We start from the raw sequence: 18,673 nt of genomic DNA on the forward strand, positions 1-18,673 counted from the left end.
CCAAATGATCAATATTGTTTTATTGTTTCTGGTATTTATTCTCAATAATGGAGGCCAGGCTTGTAGAGGTTGCGAGCAGAGGTGATATAGCCACAGTTAAAAAGCTCCTTCGGAAAAATATTGACCCCAATTTTCGGGATGAGAGTGGTTTTACTGCTGTGGCAAGAGCATCTGCTGGTGAGTTGGGGCAGGAACATTAATTTGACATATCTTTCTCAGTGTTCTCTCATGACCAACTGCGCTCACTTCCTTCGGCCTCAGAGTTTAGCCCTAATTGAGTGCTTAGTAAAGCTTTAAATGTGTGTACTTAGGGATTGCTATAATGATTTTTACAGCCCACCCAAAGCCAGACCAAAAGCGCCCCTTCTCTTCTTGTCAAAGTAACGACATGATGATTGAATGACGAGTTGTAATGGGCTGTTTTGTGAAATTTTGAAGGGCAATTTGATCAATACCCCCAAGCCTGTTAGGAATGTCAATATTGTCATGGCTTTCATTTTGTAGTTCAACATTCAGTGTTGAGTATGCCACTAAAGAATAAAAGAAACAGACTGGACTTTTTATATTATGCTTTTCTTCACTAGTCCTAGTTTTTAAGTAATTCTACTAATTGGCAGCACGCGGAGAGGCAAATTAGTTTGAGGACATAGGACAATCATTATCAATTACCATGTATGACCTTTTCTGTTCTTTGATCCTAAGACAATTATAGGGGGGGCCTATTTCAAAAGAATATGTCAGCATATTACATGTATATTCCAGGCCTTAAACACAGCTTCATGCTCAGTAATGTTTTAATTTCATCTCTTGCAGGTGGTCATGCTGAAGTCGTAAGGCTATTATTAGAAGCTAAGGGTGACCCTAACACGTTCAATGCAGTCCTGACAAGACCCCTCCACTTGGCAGCAGCAGGTTATTATACAATTACGAGGCTAGGTTTTAGTGGAGCATATATAAGATTTTCTCCCCATTGACCCATCACCAAATTTACCATCCTTTATTCAGCAACAATCTGGGTGTAATTAACTTGTAATTAATACCTCCTAGTCGTTTGCTAGTCTGCGTATCAAAGAGTGAATTAGCCATTGAAGGCAATGCCCCTGGTGAAAATCTTTCATTTTTCTGTTTAAGGATACTGCCTTTCACAAAGATAAATTAATATCTATATTCTGTTCCCCCTTCCAGCCAATCACACAGAGACTGTGAAACATCTGATTCTAGGTGGAGCAGATATGAAAACAAAAACACGCGACGGATATCAGCCAGCTGATCTTGTGAGTCATGACAAGGAATCATGGCAGATTCTTCACAATGCAAAACTTGGAGATTTGCCAGAGATTGAGGATATAAACGAACTGCCATTTGTGCCAGACTATTCAATCCCAGGTGCTAAACCAAAGAAGGAAAAGGGAAAGAAAGGCAAAAAAGGGAAAAAGAAAGGTGGAAAGAAGAAAGGAGGGAAGAAAAAGGGAAAAGGAAAGGGAAAGAAGAAAAAGAAGAAGTGATGTTTTTGAGCGGTGGTGTTAAATTTGACTCTTTGGACTATTCAGTGATTGTTGTTCCAGTGGATTTCCCCACCGAGTTTGCTTCTTTTTGCATTCTTTTTTCTAAGGAAAGTAACTTGTTTCTATAAAAACCTACCTGTAGTTACAGAAACCTACTTGTTTCTGTGGAAACTACCAGTAAGCTTTTCACTGAAATATTGTGATGACTATTGCTGTGAAGTAAAGTTGAAAATAATTGGGGAGATGGAAAGACTATTCTCCTTGGCCCATTACTGCTCTCAGTTAAACCCTCTAGATTTAACGACAAGCTAAATTTAAGGCCAAGGACAAACTGACTTTGAACAGCCAAACCTATTTGATTAAATGTTTAGGTTATTTTTGTTAATCATTTACATGTCTTTAAACATCTATATATCTATATATATTAGTTGCATGATCTCAAAGGATCACTTATTTTAATGTTGGTGCTGGGTCTGAACTATATGTAGCAAGTTATGTTTCAGACCCATTTGAGCCATCATGCTTAGTCATTGGAATATTTACATGTAGTCGAGTAGGGATGGATAGTTTTTGTGTGTCTTTTGATAGAATTTTAGATTTAGTTTTTAGTATGATTTTATTTATGCCTGATTGTGATATGTGATTGTACTTAGAATGGTCTACCATTACAATTGACTGTAAAGATGATGATTCAAAGGCCTTCGGTATCTTTCTTACAACACTTTGTCTGTTGAAATGTAATATGCTATGTGCTGCTGTGTTGTGAAACTTTTGTCCACTGAGTGGGATGTGCCAAACATGGTTAGGAAATGGTTGTGAAATGTCTATCAGAATATGATATTTATTTTGATGTGAAAAGAAATATATTGCCAAATATGAGACGTTATTATTTATGATACAATAATCCATGTATCTAGTGTGTCTTGCCTGCTTGCGGATACCTTATACAAAGCTATGATGTGACAATGTCCCAATGGATGTGTGACAGTATTCCCATGGATGTGACAATGTCTCCCCGGATATGACGCTGATGTAGCACTGTTTGCTATTAAAGGAAATGGACTTGTACGAGCCAAGATAGACACAAAATGATAGCCTAGGAGAAGATTACACATCTGACATGTCTTCTGGATGTGACAATGTCTCGCGCTGTTGTCCTACAACTTTGTCAGTCTGTAATAGTTGTCTTGCCTGGTTTATATCCATGGAGGTAGGATTAAGTCAGCCAGCAAAGACAAATGCGAAAACTGTTCCCTGACAGGAAGACAGCACTACTGAAGACTAGTATCTACTGGATGTGACAGAGACGGCTGTGTCGACTCCGATCTGTTGTCTCACATTGTCCACAAGAGAAGAGAGGAGGAGACTGTCCTGATGAGTCATGGTGGGGCATTCCAATAGACCTGGTGAGAGAAAACATTTGTTCGATTATACAGTTATTCAAGGGGTACACTTCTTCTATAGTTTCGTCTTCCCGCCATGCAAATATTCTTAAATTCTTTTGTGGACTGCAAAAATTACAGCTCTAATTCATGTTGTGTTAATATAATGGGCTGAGGTGAGTTCAAGGTGACCCTTGTGTTGAGGTGGAGACACCTGACAGATGATCATTATGAGGTGGGATGTTTGGTTGTGATTTTCCTATTCATTCCAAACCAGTCTTTTGAGGACGGACAAAGTCACAACCAGAATGCTGGTATTAGGTTATCTTATCAATTAAAGCACTGGCAATCCTGAAGTTGTTTCCATGTTTAAACATATCTTTGGTGCAACGGTGTGTCAGGTCAGTTTTCGAACCAGAGATGGGTGTCTTCCAGGATAGTTAATCCTTCAGGTAAGTCAAAGCATAACAAATGTGAGACACCATCATGCACAACATGGTTTGACTTTAAGTTATCACCGAGTAGGACTCTCGCGTCATTCAAGTCTGTTTTACCTTTCTGGAGGCATTCTCTGATGCACTGGGCTTGGTACGTGAAGCCCATTGTATGCAAGAAGTTGGTCTTTGCCTCTGTCCTCGGGACGGGATAGTCTAATGTCCCAGAGGGAGTGACTAGTTTAACAGGTTTTATGCATTGAGGAAGGGCCTGTAATGGAAATTATTAATAAACGTCGGGAATGGCCCTGTAGATATACAGGTCAACATCTTTCTGGGGTACACGGACGCACTGAGGCCGACAGATTGACAAAATCGAAAGAGGGAAAGTGGTCTTCGCTTCTGTCCTTGCGACAGGATAGTCAAGACTCCCGAAGGTTGTGACCCACTTGACCGGCGCACCGCAAGAAGGATGAGCCAGGTAATTGACGAGTCATGAGATGGACAACCGGGATCAGTCATTGGAGAGGTACCGAGTCATAAACCACTGAAGAACTTTGTCTTCAGAATGACGTTTCCAAGTACATTCACTGCAACATTTAGTTATACAGTCGATCGTTGGAAGCTCCATTTCGGCTATGAATCTGTAACGAGAAATGGAACTGACCACAGGCACATGAAGATAGAAACGTCAGCCCCAGTGACAACACCCATAAAGGGCAGGCGTTTTGATCTTCATGTGCCAGTGGACTGACCACACCTTCAGATCGACATCGGACAACCTGACCAGGCTTCGTACCTCTAATTTTCCGTTGGTACCATAGATGATTGATTCGCTGTCTCCGTTGAGCCGGGAATCTAGGTAGATGTTGGCCGTCCGACCGCTGCTGAACTTCATGGAAATTGTACACGCATCTTCCGCTCCTAAGAGAAAAGAATAATAAAACGGAAATAATAAACCTCATCTTGGAGCATTCAGCAAGAGTAGATCAATTGATATGTCGTGTCAAGATGTTTTACCATCCCAACAAAGTGTTTTGTATGTTCAGTACTGTTTCAGCAAACGACACTGCCCACTCCACAACGACGACGGTCGCCGTGCAAGCACTTCCCTACAACTATAACAAGCTATTGGATTGGGCATTGCGATCCTAGGCTGCGTCGTCCTCGCAAGATACCAAGATGATGATGTTGATGATGATGAGGAGGACATGATTTAAAAGATTAACCCTACCCGTCTCATTCACTATCCCTTGAGCCTTCACCTCCTCTGGCTCGTCCTGAAACACCCAGAGGACAAACTGAATAGCATACAGCCCGTAGTTGAGCACACATCCACCGCCCTGAGCCTTATCCGACATCCGAGGTTTCCAGGCGATCTTGTGCATGAACTTCACGGAAACGTGCATGGCGTCTCCGATGGTTCCATTGGTGACTTCTTCACGGATTTTCGTATAGATTGGAAAAAAGCGAGACCAAATGCCCTGGAAAAGTCGCAATCATTTGTATTTTGATCCCGAAAGATTCTGATAGAAAAAGTGGGCCCGACCGTGAGGACCCGTCTGCCGGTGTCTGGGTGGAGATTTAGAGGATTATATATCATGACGAAATGCATAAAAAAGGAAGGAATTGCATGACACTATAATACAACTTCATCCGCACTTGCACCAACGACATTTCCACTGCTGTAAAACGGTAAGGGGCCGTTGCGACAACCATTGCCTGTATGTTATGTTCCAGTCCTCGGGGTTGTGACGGCTTCTAGCCGAGTTTGCAGCATTTGAACATTCTTTTATAGATTTTGACTCTTTCGCCCAATAGGGCTTGTTTGAAGTCAATAAAATAAGTTGAATTTGATATGGCATATGTGTCTGACATAATACGATTTTTATCATCACAAGGGCTTCTGTAGCACTTTTGACATAGGTCCAAGGTGGAGACACGCATGGGACTCCGGACGGAGTGGAGTTGGCCTCGTCCCTCCCCCAAGAGAAAGCATTAGATGGCAAAATCGAACTGCTTCAAGAGCTCCATATCTTTATCCTTACCTCCATTAAGAATTTCCCTTCCTGTTTGGCCACGGCTATCAATTCCTCGGACTGTCTCAGATTCATGGTCAGAGGCTTCTCACACAAGACAGCCTTTCCCGCGTTGAGCATCAGCTTTGCTGCATCCAAGTGGTGGGGGTGCGAGTTGCCTATGTACACCACGTCTGAAATTTGGACCACAATTAGCTCATATGAGCTTGGAATGCTAATCGAAAGACAGCTCGATCGACACGTTTTTCTATGTTTCCCTATTGACACCTCATGGTCTCCCTCGTTGTCTTTTGTTTAGTAAAACTGAAATTTGGGGGACACTATTTCTAAGAGACGGCCGGTTATGTTGGACGAAACCGCGAGACCAATTAAACAACACAAACATTCTGATGTATCCGCATGGCCCTCTCAATGTCATCCTGTCGCCAAAGATAAACGAACTTACCAACATTCTGGTCAGATGCCAGGTCCTGATACGCCCCATACGCTTTTGCAATCTTGTGATCCTCATCATTTGCGAAATCTTGTGCCCTCTTTAAATCTCTGGCTGCAACACATACAACCTGTTACGAACAATGATGTGGATATAAACAAAAGCCCCGAGATACACTTCTGTCGCAACCCAGTTGCGGTAATAATCACAAGCGGGCGACAAAAGTCACTCGCTGGCAGTGGTCCTTGTAGGTGCGGGGTACCATACATCTCGTACGGCAGACCACGCACATGTGAGGAACCACCGTCTCAGTCTCGGTTTGTTAAAATCTCATCTAGGCAATACACGGCAGTCAGTGCAGGGGTGAAATTGAACAGCAACTTGCAGCCACTGCCAGGGCTGTCCACCTAGGATTGAAAGGCAGAAGAAGAGGACGAGTAAAGGCTTAACTTTTGACCCTGCAGTCCTGTCACAACCACTTGCAACGACAACACACGACGGGAGGACCTACCTTGTGTTCCGTTGCAGGTAATAACTGCAGCGCGAGGGCGAAGTCATGACTGATATCACCGGCTCCTAATATTCCCCAACAAGTGGCCATTTTCGGAGGTTTCCAAATTTAAATGCACATACTTTAGTCGCAAATCAATAACTGTCTTCCTGACACATTTCCGTATGGAGAGCTTCGACAAACGAAATCAGTCACGACACTGCATAGTACATGTACTGTGAACCTATGCATTGAAAGGCAGTTGATATCAGCTGGCCTACAGTTGTATTGCCCTTTGAACACAGCCATAGGGCCTATATATCGTGCTTCGATTTATACATGCAACTACTGATTGTGACACTATCGCCTATTAGAAATGACCAGGTCGTGTCACCTCCGACGGCAATCCCCAAACAAACGCCGGTGTAGCAGTGAATAATATCCCCCAGGAAAAGTGTTTACCTCTTTTGTATAGGGATGGATTAGCGTATATGGTTCTATGAAGCCCATGACTGAAAAAACCTTACCCTACAACTGACAACTTTTCTCGTCTATTCGTTCAAACCGTACATGTCGCAGCCGCACGTTTTCGCCCGCCGTCCACATCATCTGTTTCATATTCGGATAACGGTTGCGCAACTTTCTTGCAACCTCTTCTTTCAAGAAGTTCTGGTGGCGTATACAAATTTCGTTTGAAATATCGAAATATATTTAGGAACCACTAGCCTATTCACCACTCCTCCATCCACCACAAGAATAAAATTCTCCCGCTTTGGATCCTCGCAAATGTGGTTTACGTCGCTGGAAGGTAATCAATCCCCTTGTAGACATTCTTGTCCAACTGGAGCACAACCTTCCTGTCCGTCTTTAGCCATTCTGTCTTGACAGGCGTTCTTGGTCAGTCATAATTTAAAGCAAGGCTCATCTGTCAGTAAGGCAAAGGGTCAAGATTGTGCCAACCCATTCGCCAATGCGTTGGGCGTGGTCTCCATACGCCATTTTTGTGCGCTCCTTTAAGACAGAAGCGTCTCCGACCTTGAAAACGTACTATAGATGAAAAACATAACTAGCCCTAACTATTGTAAACCTTTCCAGCTATCTGTGTAAAAGTGCCATAAACCCGTCTAGTAAACCAACGAACCCATGCGCCGTCTACTCCTCCGGCTCGCCCCCGAAACACCTAGAGGAAAAACTAAGAAAACACCACCAATTAAACTAGAAATAACCCAAGCCAAGAGAAATGAAAATCACATCTGTTTTTTTATTCTTTCGTGCTACAAAATTGACAAATCATTAGTTGTATTGTAGAACCAACGACCCGTGTATAAGGGAAGAGCGGAAATTTCATGTAAAACCCAACTTTGATCGTTACCAGTCATATCTATATCATAATACTATAAGGCGGCTCGCTAAAGTGCCATTTGGGGGTCGTGTTTCGTCTCGAAATTTTGCACGTTTGCAGGTGATATGTTATCCTGATGCAACGTCATGTTTATTTTCGGAAATTTACTTCAGCGGAGCAGTAATGAGGTATTTTGAATCGGACACTGTCAATTCTCCTTATCACTCACAGAAGCCAAGTCATAGGTGTTTAGTTATGCAGGGGCTTAATCAATTACCTGCACTCCCTGTGGGGTGGGTAACTTTACCTGTTGAACAGCTGGCCGTAGGGGGATGATTGGAAGAGCCTGTACATGTCGACCTGCTGAACTAAGGTTAATGTTATTTTCAATCCACGATTGCATGTCACCTGATGTTCGAGATTTCGCGGGGAAAGAAATTGTAAACAAACGCATGTGTGCAGTTCAAATGTAAACAAAAATGTATTTTTGGTACTTTCGGTTGCTGGACTTGGGTTTTCCCGCAGTAAGGAGCTGGGGTCAAATTGGTGGTCTATTGTTTATGGGTGCTGTGTTAGCCAGAGCTAGCCCTTGATTATGAAGGGATTTTCAAATGAAGGTTACCATGGTCTGTTTATGTGCTCACCACAGCTTTCAATGATACTTGATCTGAAGAGGCGCGCTGAACCTGAAATGGCCTTATCAAGGAGCTGCTCACGGTGCTGAACGTCTAGCTTGCCTGTCGAGTAAGTGCCTTGGCCGAGACCTGGCGCATATTGCTGACTATTAAAGGAACGAGGCATTGCCTCATCATCACTATCGGACCAACTGATATACTTTTATATGCACGCATACAGCACGCCACAGCTAGGTCCGAGTCTGTGGACAAATGGTTGGTTTAATTTGTCTCTTCGGTATGGCTCCTTTGATATTGCATTAGATTTTCATTGCAATTCAATCTATTCAAGGTATAGCCCATTTGAGCCCCCATTTGAACCTGCCTGCGCCACGGGTACAATGCTAGTATACATGTAATTTAGAAATGAAAAACCGGCCGAAGTATTTTATCTCGTTTTTCGACCAGGGGAGATGAAGCCTGTTATTTTTTCCGGTGTATTTAAAGATGTTCCCCTGTCCCTGAAAATGATAGTTCCTCAGAAGTACAACGCCTCGTTCTGTGAGTAAAGTATACATGAAGGTCATGGCTGTTTCTTCGGCTTATATTTTAGGAGAATGCCCAGAGACGCGATCCCGAAAAAGAAAGTTTGGACGGTCCACTTCCATTTGGCAGGACTTTCTATCATCTTATCCCTGGAAGGAGAAAATGAAGGGACTTAGGAAGTCATCATGACAAATTTCTTTCAGGGCATCACTCTGCGCTACCAGTTAATTTCAGACTGGTTTCGTCTTTGAAATGTTTCGTCATCAGATCCACAGGTCTTCTTAATCAGTTCCAATAAGTTGTTAATGACAATCAACATTCCATTTCTGTACAGGCACACATATAGAGGTCAACACTAAGGGAATGTGTTTTGATGGAATAATGTATACTCACTGGCATAATTTGATAGCGAACAAGGCTTCTCCGACATGAAGGATAAAGGCCACAACAAATCTGAAGAGATACAATTCAAAAAAATATATGGTTCAGTAGATCAAGGTGTCCTCATTACATATCTAGAGGTCAAATTGAATGGGAACAACCAATTTGGGCCAAAAAAAGTCATGTGATTTTAATAGAGACACCATCCTTCAATTGAGAGATGTCTGCAAAGGGAGGTTTCACTGCAATTGGCAAAATCTGTATAACAATAAATCATGATTATTATTAATCATAATAATCATATTTAATGACCAAAAAAAGCTAGGGTACTTACATTGCAAACACAACATTGGGGTAAGTTGTATTCAGCCAGTTAACGAACCAACCAAATGGTCCCATGTACTGGTAGGGGATCAAATCGGGGCGGAATGGACAAAGCTGAAACAAAAGACAGCTTATATAAAACCCAGACTAGTAGATGGCTATCAGTCATAATAAAAAGGCGACTTCAATCGTAAAAATACAAGTTACATCAATCAATACAAACAAAGACAAGTGACTTGCCCAAGGTGACATCAATCAACACAATTACAAATGGCTTCCCTAAAGTTACATCAATTAATACCAAAAAGTGTGTTGTCCAAGGTAGCATCAGTCATCAATCAATACTGAGACAGGTAACTTGCCCAAGGGTACACAAAATAATGTGAACGAGATTTTGATGGGTCTAGCGCTCCATATATTTTTAACCCAGTTTATACAAAGTATTCACATAACGCGAAGGCCAATCAAAATAAATCATTTTTATTGAAAAGAGTCAAAAGGAAGCTAGAAAACTTACTGTAACAATTGTCAAGCCAACTAGGATAAGAACTTGCCATATTGGATGAGCAACGCGAAAATATTGCGCGTCGGCTGCTTTGTCCACCATGTTGAAAATTTTGCACTCTATGGAGCGCACTGTTGGTCACAATTCAGGAATGCAACTCATTGGTGAGCTTTTGCTATAGCGCTCCAGTATAATGTCTCATTTGAACACAGCAGGTTTTTGAAGCTGTCCTGCTTGTGGTAATCGTTCAAGTAAACTAGGAGCTTGGGAATGACTCGTTGGACCCGGAACGTTAGAGTGCCTCGGCGTATGGCAAACGAGTGAAATAACCCTGAATATCAGGATGATAGACTCGCTGGACACAAAGCAAATTGAAAACAAAGAAAATCAATTAACATGCATTAAACTTTTATTCAATATTCTATAACAACCTGTTTGGCCAAAACATTTTAAAGAGGAATTAAGATGTTATACTTTAGATCAGTTTTAAATTCAAGTGGGGTGTGATGATTTCATCACAAATTCAAAATCGAACTCACCATCAAATCAGGCCATCTCCTCCTTTTTTATATGGTATTACTTAACTTGACTTACTTGACCACTACGGTTATTTCCATGTCATTGAAGCAAGATGATGCATGGGTTTTAATCAATGATTGGTTTATTTACAGAGTTTAGCATCTATATAAGTCGAGTTATTGCATAATAATGTCTAAAATTTCTTGTGACATTCATAAGGACCCATTGCTGTGAAATCAGTCAGGAGCCATCTGAACTTTTTTCTCTGATCCATTTCCAAAAGCAATACTGACCAGAAATTACCCCAGAATAGGGCCTTATGATTGACAGAGTTTACAGTGATTACATACACAACGCTTTGAACTAACAAAATATAAATGGTAATGGCTTCAACAGACAATTGCACCTAAAACCAACAAAGCACTGTATTTATTTCCCCCTGATGCTCAAATATGGAATGTATCACCTGGTTACCTGTACTGCCATTTTTGAAAAACTTGTATTGTGTCCTCATGAATATCATAGAAACCACGTGTAAAGCGTAAATCATTGCACTATCAAAGCATATAATATACAGAATAGTCTTTATAAAAGCATAACCTAAACCGCTACAGATATATTCATAAAATATCTATCATACAATATAATCTATCAAATTCATAGTGGTCAAACCAAGTTAGAGCTCGCCCTGGCAATAAACATAGGCCTACTTCTGTGCTGCCCCTCCCCAACGTTACAAAAATAGTTTTCTCTGCCCCATACAGACGTCATCCTTGGATATAAAGCTATGTTTCACTTTTAAAGGAATGTTAATTTGCATAAACTATCGCATTTGTATCCATGAGCACACTCAAAACAGGAACTTAAGACCATACATTAGTGCCGGCATGGCAGGAACTCCTACTCGTCGGCCTCCTTTAATTGACTCAATTGGTGAGAGAATGTTGTAAATTTACAATCATATAATTGTGGTGTAAAGCCACACAAAAATCAGCTGTACATGTAGATCAATCAAAAATGGAAGTAATCAGTTATTGGTCAAAGGATATATTTACTCACAAAAACACTTCTTCAAAATATATTGCAAAATTATGCATCAATTCGAAATTAAAACACTTATCATAGGGTCACCAGGCCTGCATAGATCATTATGTTCGAAATCACAAGTTACCGCACGCCAATTATTTGACAGGGCTTACCGTTCTTATAAAAGTCATGACTTTATACCAAACGAAAACAACGGTATTCTTATGAAATAGAAGATCTTGATTTCGATATAAGATAATACATGTATATGGAATATTCTATGTTAATACAAACTGTATGTACAACATGTACAAATACAAACATTCCTGTAACCATGATTTTTAAGTAGAGATTTTGAGCATTCACCTTTACATCAGAGAATATATCATCATTTACATGCACAGACTGGTTTCCAACAGCTCCCTTCCCATACAATCACCCACGTAGTCCAGATGTGATGCAATTACCTCAGAGAACATGGCCTAATTCTCACATCAGATTAGAGTACATTTTAAACATTGATACTTCAGGATGGCCTACAGAAGATTGGGCTGACTTTGAGCATGTTTTATGTTCGCCTTTGGTGCATTCAATCGGTCACGATCATCAAACTCCGACGGCAAACTTGGGAGTCGTCGACCACCAATGTTCGGACTCGGTGTTCTTATGGTTGGCTGATTAGGGTAACTGGTACCTCGCTGTGGACCAGACTTGTCTGCCGTGGGTTTCGCTTTGACTTTGACGAATGATTTTGCTCTTGGGGTGATGATCTCAATTCCTCCAACGATATCTGTATGGCTCCCAGCCTGTCCCGACAATTTTCGTTTATGTTTTTCGTGTTTATCGGATTTATCTTTCGGTGATTTATAGTCAGGTTTCAAGAGTTTATCCTGCGGGGATGTAGCCTTCAATGGTTTGGAACGAGGTGTAGTTGTAGGTGATGCATCCCCATCTGTATTAATTTTTGGTCTGCTCTTCTTTTTGTGCAGAGTTCCGTACAAAAAAGCTGAGAACTTTGACTGACGCTTATGAGGCGACTCCTCCGATTCTCGCTTACCATGCGACGTTTTCTGTCCTTTACCAGCAACGTCTGGATTCGAAACAGATCTTTGAAAACGGAGGGTAGCTGGCACACTTAGACCACCTTGCATATTTTCCTGACTACCTACGGGAGATTTTTCACCTTTTTTCATATTTTTCATATCAAGGAGTCCAGTGAATGGCATGGGTACATCATTCAAAACAACTCCGTCATCGTTTATTTCAAAATAACCCTCCTCATTTGGTTCCTGTACCTGACTCTGCCGCTGTCTTTCCGATAATTCCTCACAGCTCTGTGACTGCAATCGTGTACGGCTGAGTTTTGGCGGCAAGAGCAAGTACCCAACATCATCATCACCATCATCAGGTTTAGGATCCGGTAAACGTGACCTATGCGACCATGTCTTGAACTGGTCACCACCAATCGTATTCCGGTTGATATCCTTACCCTTGTAACCTTTAACGGGCGTCACCCGAACTTCAGGCACCCCAGGCCCATCAATGTCAATATCCACAATGTGAGGGGATCGCTCAAATTCACACATTGACTTACTTTTGAAATAATTTGGACGACTCATCTCACCACCTGGAACAGTCACTGGTGCACTTTTACGGACGTCTGACATTTTCATATATTCTTCCCACGCCCCACTCTCACTCATATTCATCACAGTAGGGTCCGGCGACCGACGTAATTGAATTTGGGAAACGTCACTTCCCAAACTATCCATTCCTAAGTATTCATTAGTGTCACTTGGCTCTAAATACTCAACTGAACTGTTATTAGATATAGAATGTGCTGGTGGCCTTGCTCCTAAAGAGTCCATACCAAGATATTCGTCTGAATCATTTGGGCCAACATATTCAACAGAGTCATTTGGCCTACTGCTTACTGCCAATCGCCTCATCGCTTCCAAGTCCCGAGCATCTGCATAGGGATCTTCAAACTTGCTCTGTTGTTTTAAACTTATACTTGGGTCCATTACAACAGGAACACTTTCGCTCATTTCAGCATATTCATTCAAATTGCCATTATCAACTGCCAAGGTGGATGGAAATGGGGGGACTGGAGGCGGCCTTAACGGAACAGGTGGAGGTGGTTGAAGTGGCATATCAGGATCATCATACGGATTCATGTCACTTTCGTCAACATAAGTGTTGTCCCTCACAAGTGGCACATGACTTCTGGAAGAGAATGTCGTCATGGGGACAGGTGGAGGAGGCATGCGTGGAATGTCAATGTCCGTGGGAATCGGTGGTGGGGGCAGGCGCGGAATATTTGTCATCTCCGTAGGGATTGGGGGAGGTGGTCCGCATGGAAGACCTAGCTCGTCATACTCCACTGGTTCGACCTTTGGGTCTTCATAATCAAGTTGATTCTTACTGTCGCTACGTTTTGGAGGTGGGGGTTTGGAGAATGGGCCCGGTGGGGGTATTGAAGGTGGTAACGGCTTCACTCGCTGTTGTGTTCCTTTCAGAGCTTTTAAATCCTCGTCCGGTTCATCATACTGGTTAAGATCATCGGCGAGACTCAGAGGTTTTGGTAAATCCTGCGACACTATGATGGATTTATCGATCAGAGTTCGTGGCTTAATCATGACCTGGCGTGTTTCTGTTGGGCTTACAAGTTCGGGGTAGTCGTGAAAGCTCATCAGGTTGCTCTTGGAAGAGTCTCTAGGTGACGGGATGTTGTAACTGTGGCCAATATCAGCATCAGTTTGTCTGCAATGAACACAAAGAAACTCTTAAACAGGTATAACAACAGAGATAGAGCAACTACTACCCCAACCCCACAACAAAGTCCTTTCTGAAACAACTAGGATTGAGGGACCATCATTTTCTGCACCTTTCTCACCATTCATAACTATTTTAGCAATCAAATTACCTGTTCTTTTGGTCTGCATGAGCTGAATCGCTGACAATATCTGGCACAGTGGTCGCTACTGAGTTACGGTCCCCATAGTCTTGTAATATATGGTCGTATAGTCCAGAACAACACATACTGGCCCGGACAGTTTCCCGTGGACGAGGTTGGACGATTGTTAAGCGTTTCAGATGGTTATATTCAGTCTCTTCTTCGTCTGCTGGCTCTGTAGGATAGTTCTGAAAGAAATGTCATGAATAATGAGATAAGTTGAAGAAAGTGCTGCATTATGTGGCTTCAACCATCTCATAAAATACACCCGAATCCATATCAAAGATCACTCTTTTGCAAGACTTTCGACACCAGCTTACCTCTGGGTTGCCAAGTTTCCTCCTTTAGCACAACTTGACCAAATATTGTACAATGAGCCAATAATGAGCAAAGTTTGCTAACATGCTCTTTTATCTTCAAAGATTGGAACTACTTCTGTAGAAGGAAGGAGATTGGGCAGCCAACAGCTTGGTTATAATGGCCTTAATAAAGCCATTGATCCTTAAAAGGACCGGAGGTCCTTCTGTGATTTCACCTACATCAGCTAAACTTGCTGCCTGCATCACATAATGCTCAAGGATGTTGTAGAGTTCGTCATCTTGCCCCCTCCTTGTCTGGAAAACGTAAGTCCCCTCACCGAACGGAGACCTCTTCCCGCTGTCTAAGGTAAAGTGACCTCTGCTGTCGCTCTCGTAACTTCTCACACACTTCAGCGGCCAGTGAGCTATCAGGGAACGAGATTGCTGAAGAGAAGACACTCGGTTTGAAAGTTTCATTGAACAAGAAAAATTAAGTTGTGATCAGTTGGACTTTGTACACAGGCAAATGGTCCTGTCATAATCAGCCTTCGACAGAAGGATAATCGTCAAAGATTTGATGATGGCCTGTATCCATCAAGAATATCTTGAGCCACCTGTGGACGCTGTTGAACTTTGCTAAGGTTGTTATGTCACAGACACAACAAAGTACAAAAGATATTGTCACATCCATGGAAGACATCTGCTGTGAGATCATCTTCAGTAAAAACATTATCAATTCCTTCCATGGCATCTTCTGTTATTCGTAAGAGAGTTCTGTAGCAATCTGCGCTGAGAATGGTCATGAAAGGGATTGCGACATTCTTCATGACCATTTTATGACATCTAAACTTACCTGTAAAGCTAAGCTGATGCCCCAGGGAGATACGTGGAGGACACAGACACTGCCTACAGCTCCTAGTCTATCCTGTTCTAAAGTATTCTCTGGAAGCACTGTGAATGATGTACCTGAAGCAGGAAATGGACTATAGTCTATATCTGCAGCTTCAAACCATTTTCAATACATACACACAAAGAGCAAACTGAAGGTAATTGGGTCAAACGGTAGGTAATTGGTCATCTAACACTGCAGAGACAATCTATTTCCAATTTTTTTGGAGAGACTGCTTGACGGAAATAACTGCATGATAACAGATGATACTAGATTAATCATCTAACCTATTTAGCCGAAAGCTTAATGGCAATAAATGATAGACAATTCATGATTTATCAGCTCATTTGGTTCTCCGATTTTGAAAGAAGACATGATCCAATTGGCAATGGCAGTTCACAGTTTCGATAATTGCGAAGCAACCTTTGCTGGACAATTATATCAAAATTCATTAGGGTTTTTGCCAGGATTCATTAAGAGCGTATATTTACGCACAGAGAGTACCCCCTTCTTCCAGCCAAGGGGGCTATGTGGTGTACCCTACGTCCCTGCTCCTAGCAGAAACCCCGAGATATAAAAGAATTTCTTTAGCAAAAGGCTTACCTTCTAAGGTCTCCCTGAGTACAGTCTGGGTCTGCAGGTTAAAGGCAAACGTGTCAATACTACTCTGATCTGTCGCACCAACATGGACTTGCTCATTTGGTGTTGATACTGAACATACATATCGATCAGCGTGACACTTGGTTAGCCGATATGACGGCCACAAGGAAAGGCGATCTGAAAAGTCAGCGAAATATTGAAAAGCACCAAATCCAAAGTATACCCGTTATAGTTTTGAAATTTTGTATCTATTTTATTTCAAAGTTGAAATGAACAAACAAACAATAGCTTCTTCAACTAGTTCTTGTAATCTTGCAAGTTCTTTGCATTGATTTGCTCACCTTTGGGCTGCATATTTGTATTGACCGGTTTCTTGTCATACCATTCCAGGAAAAGCTTGTCACCGAGTTTCACCAAAATGAAGTATTTCTCCCGCCAGCTGCCCTTGGATTTGAACAACCGTTTCCCGTTCTTTTCCTTTGCACTAATGGCGCCAGAAAGACGGAAGAACCATGCCTGGAAAGGAGAGGGTTAACAATAATGGAGTCGTCAATCCATTTTTGAAATGGTGCAGAGAACACAGCCCAATAAAAAAATAGTTCATTCACAGTGAGATCCAACCTTTTTCAACTCTTAGATATCTTTCACTGTATCTCATAACAATACATGTGTTACTCTTGCATAATGCTTGCACATGTGTCAGAATGAAAGTAAACATGCCACAATGACAGCTGCACACTAAAAAACAATCATATTTTGCAAAATACCTGTGACAGCCTACACAAACAACCATTTTCCTAAAAAGAACATCACAGCCTTTTGCCTATTAAAGTAAAGAGAAACCTGCTTAATAGAAACCCCTAATAAACAGGCCTAAAAGGAAATATTCAATTCTTCAGGATTTCCTGACGTAACTTGTTAATGACTTCCTAAAGCAATTCATAGATACTACATTCCCACAATCTCAAGAAGACAATGTTCAAACTAATAACCCTCCACTCTCCTATAGTCCCCCCCTCCCTCCCCCACACACACACATTTAATTTCCTTAAAGTTGATGGTTTAGGAGGTGCAGGTTGGTCCACCTCTTTCCCTTTACTTTACAATCTCTCAAAAACGAGTAACATCATCACAAAAACAAGTGTAAAATGTCACAGCCAAAGACGCCCAAGTTTGGGTCAAATCGGTGATTGAAAATACGAGCTAAATAGCCCCCCTCCCTCGACTGACAAACACAACCCTACTCACTGACAACACCTAGAATAGAATGCACTTCACAAGCATACAATCTCGGCTACCTGTTCTTTAACGAGTGTTGTCAGTGGGGTTGTGTTCGTCAGAGACGAGGGGGCGGGGCGGCTCTGTGCCTGTGAGGGGCTATTGAGCTCTTATTTTCACTGCTACTATTACAAATATACCATACACACACCCCATACACAGTAATACACCTATAAACCCATACAGTATACACAGGTAATGTAAATATGTACATGTACACCTTGATGTACACCCAACCATGCATAGCAATGCCAAAAATAGTTTGGGACACTTTCAAGTGTTTTCGTGCTACAAACCTCGTAAATTACATCTCTAATCGACGCCATGGTGTTGTTTAATGTTGTCTACATTCACAACTTGAGGCAACACAGCTCTCTAGTGAGTTAATCATGGGGGAAACATCGGATAAACTTGAAAGAAAGTTTTTTGACAACAATGTATTTCCTAATTATTTGACCTAATTTGAGGTCAGTCTAAAAGTCAGACCGGAAACCGGCAACCGGTCCGCCGAATTCTTTCGCGCGTGGGCGTGGTCCAGCAGGTTCATTGTTAGGGGTCTAACAAGCCGCACCCCCGGGCCACAACCCGGACCTCACATTTCTTGTAACATTACAAAAACAAAACAACTATACTATTTTACTCAATTCAACGCAGGATAAGAATGTCAAACGAAATATTATGAACTGGAAAAGAAGAAGAAAAACATGAATGGGAATGGAGCGCAATTGATCATTACACTCCGGATGCAGTGGACCGGCCTCGTCATGTCACCCAGTATGATCAGGGTGGCGAAATGGACTGCATAGGAGTCTATTGATCATAGGGTATGGAGTTACCTAAAGTTTGATGATGGAAAGGGGCCCAGAGCAGATTAGATGCTGGTTATCTTTTGAAGTGGCCCTCGGGCTTGAGTGCAGGTCTTGGCTGAAAGATGGGGGGGGGGGGGGTGTCCTCCGCGGGTTTTTTGATGCTCTAGCCCCCGACCCACCCCCATCATGATCTGATTTTGGGCAACGGAAAAGAAAAAGAAAACAGTTGTGATGGGTATATGCCTATCTATATGATATTATCGCAGATCTAAAAGGGTTAACTGGGCCAAGGTAGAATAATG

General features: G+C 42.0%; 4 protein-coding genes across 4 annotated transcripts; 1 reads left to right on the forward strand and 3 right to left on the reverse strand.

Annotated features, from left to right (window-relative positions):
• The first annotated feature begins 47 nt into the window (after nt 1–47).
• LOC135501797 (ankyrin repeat domain-containing protein 54-like) lies at nt 48–2,225 on the forward strand. The gene is made up of 3 exons (XM_064794114.1): nt 48–177; nt 814–912; nt 1,186–2,225. Exons 1-3 carry the CDS (start codon nt 48–50, stop codon nt 1,503–1,505), a joined length of 549 nt encoding a protein of 182 aa, XP_064650184.1. The 3' UTR covers nt 1,506–2,225.
• Nucleotides 2,226–2,328: 103 nt separating this feature from the next.
• LOC135501796 (trans-1,2-dihydrobenzene-1,2-diol dehydrogenase-like) lies at nt 2,329–6,594 on the reverse strand. The gene is made up of 7 exons (XM_064794113.1): nt 6,305–6,594; nt 5,806–5,923; nt 5,370–5,533; nt 4,556–4,805; nt 4,121–4,245; nt 3,442–3,592; nt 2,329–2,908 (listed from the first exon to the last, which is right to left on the reverse strand). Exons 1-7 carry the CDS (start codon nt 6,392–6,394, stop codon nt 2,787–2,789), a joined length of 1,020 nt encoding a protein of 339 aa, XP_064650183.1. The 5' UTR covers nt 6,395–6,594; the 3' UTR covers nt 2,329–2,786.
• Nucleotides 6,595–7,524: 930 nt separating this feature from the next.
• LOC135501558 (transmembrane protein 254-like) lies at nt 7,525–10,136 on the reverse strand. Its single transcript, XM_064793717.1, has 4 exons — nt 10,008–10,136; nt 9,501–9,604; nt 9,179–9,238; nt 7,525–8,934 (listed from the first exon to the last, which is right to left on the reverse strand). The coding sequence occupies exons 1-4, from the start codon at nt 10,095–10,097 to the stop codon at nt 8,823–8,825; spliced, it is 366 nt and encodes a 121-aa protein (XP_064649787.1). The 5' UTR covers nt 10,098–10,136; the 3' UTR covers nt 7,525–8,822.
• A 260-nt stretch (nt 10,137–10,396) lies between these two features.
• LOC135501435 (uncharacterized) lies at nt 10,397–18,006 on the reverse strand. The gene is made up of 7 exons (XM_064793554.1): nt 17,859–18,006; nt 16,626–16,800; nt 16,288–16,461; nt 15,649–15,761; nt 15,036–15,239; nt 14,467–14,684; nt 10,397–14,303 (listed from the first exon to the last, which is right to left on the reverse strand). The coding sequence occupies exons 1-7, from the start codon at nt 17,886–17,888 to the stop codon at nt 12,077–12,079; spliced, it is 3,141 nt and encodes a 1,046-aa protein (XP_064649624.1). The 5' UTR covers nt 17,889–18,006; the 3' UTR covers nt 10,397–12,076.
• Nucleotides 18,007–18,673: the final 667 nt, after the last annotated feature.

The sequence above is a fragment of the Lineus longissimus genome, chromosome 17, assembly GCF_910592395.1.
Source record: "Lineus longissimus chromosome 17, tnLinLong1.2, whole genome shotgun sequence".
Taxonomy (NCBI): domain Eukaryota; kingdom Metazoa; phylum Nemertea; class Pilidiophora; order Heteronemertea; family Lineidae; genus Lineus; species Lineus longissimus.

Coding starts and splice junctions, on each gene's coding strand:
- LOC135501558 (XM_064793717.1), bottom strand. CDS start 10,097: ATGGTGGACAAAGCAGCCGACGCGCAATATTTTCGCGTTGCTCATCCA. Junction 9,605..10,007: donor TTGGCTTGACAATTGTTACA/GTAAGTTTTCTA, acceptor CTTTTGTTTCAG/CTTTGTCCATTCCGCCCCGA. Junction 9,239..9,500: donor CCCAATGTTGTGTTTGCAAT/GTAAGTACCCTA, acceptor GTATCTCTTCAG/ATTTGTTGTGGCCTTTATCC.
- LOC135501796 (XM_064794113.1), bottom strand. CDS start 6,394: ATGGCCACTTGTTGGGGAATATTAGGAGCCGGTGATATCAGTCATGAC. Junction 4,806..5,369: donor AAGGGAAATTCTTAATGGAG/GTAAGGATAAAG, acceptor CGACTTTTCCAG/GGCATTTGGTCTCGCTTTTT. Junction 2,909..3,441: donor CAGAGAATGCCTCCAGAAAG/GTAAAACAGACT, acceptor TTCTCTCACCAG/GTCTATTGGAATGCCCCACC.
- LOC135501435 (XM_064793554.1), bottom strand. CDS start 17,888: ATGGCGTCGATTAGAGATGTAATTTACGAG. Junction 15,762..16,287: donor ACTCAGGGAGACCTTAGAAG/GTAAGCCTTTTG, acceptor TTCCTGCTTCAG/GTACATCATTCACAGTGCTT. Junction 14,304..14,466: donor CATGCAGACCAAAAGAACAG/GTAATTTGATTG, acceptor TGTTCATTGCAG/ACAAACTGATGCTGATATTG.
- LOC135501797 (XM_064794114.1), top strand. CDS start 48: ATGGAGGCCAGGCTTGTAGAGGTTGCGAGCAGAGGTGATATAGCCACA. Junction 178..813: donor TGTGGCAAGAGCATCTGCTG/GTGAGTTGGGGC, acceptor CATCTCTTGCAG/GTGGTCATGCTGAAGTCGTA. Junction 913..1,185: donor CCTCCACTTGGCAGCAGCAG/GTTATTATACAA, acceptor TCCCCCTTCCAG/CCAATCACACAGAGACTGTG.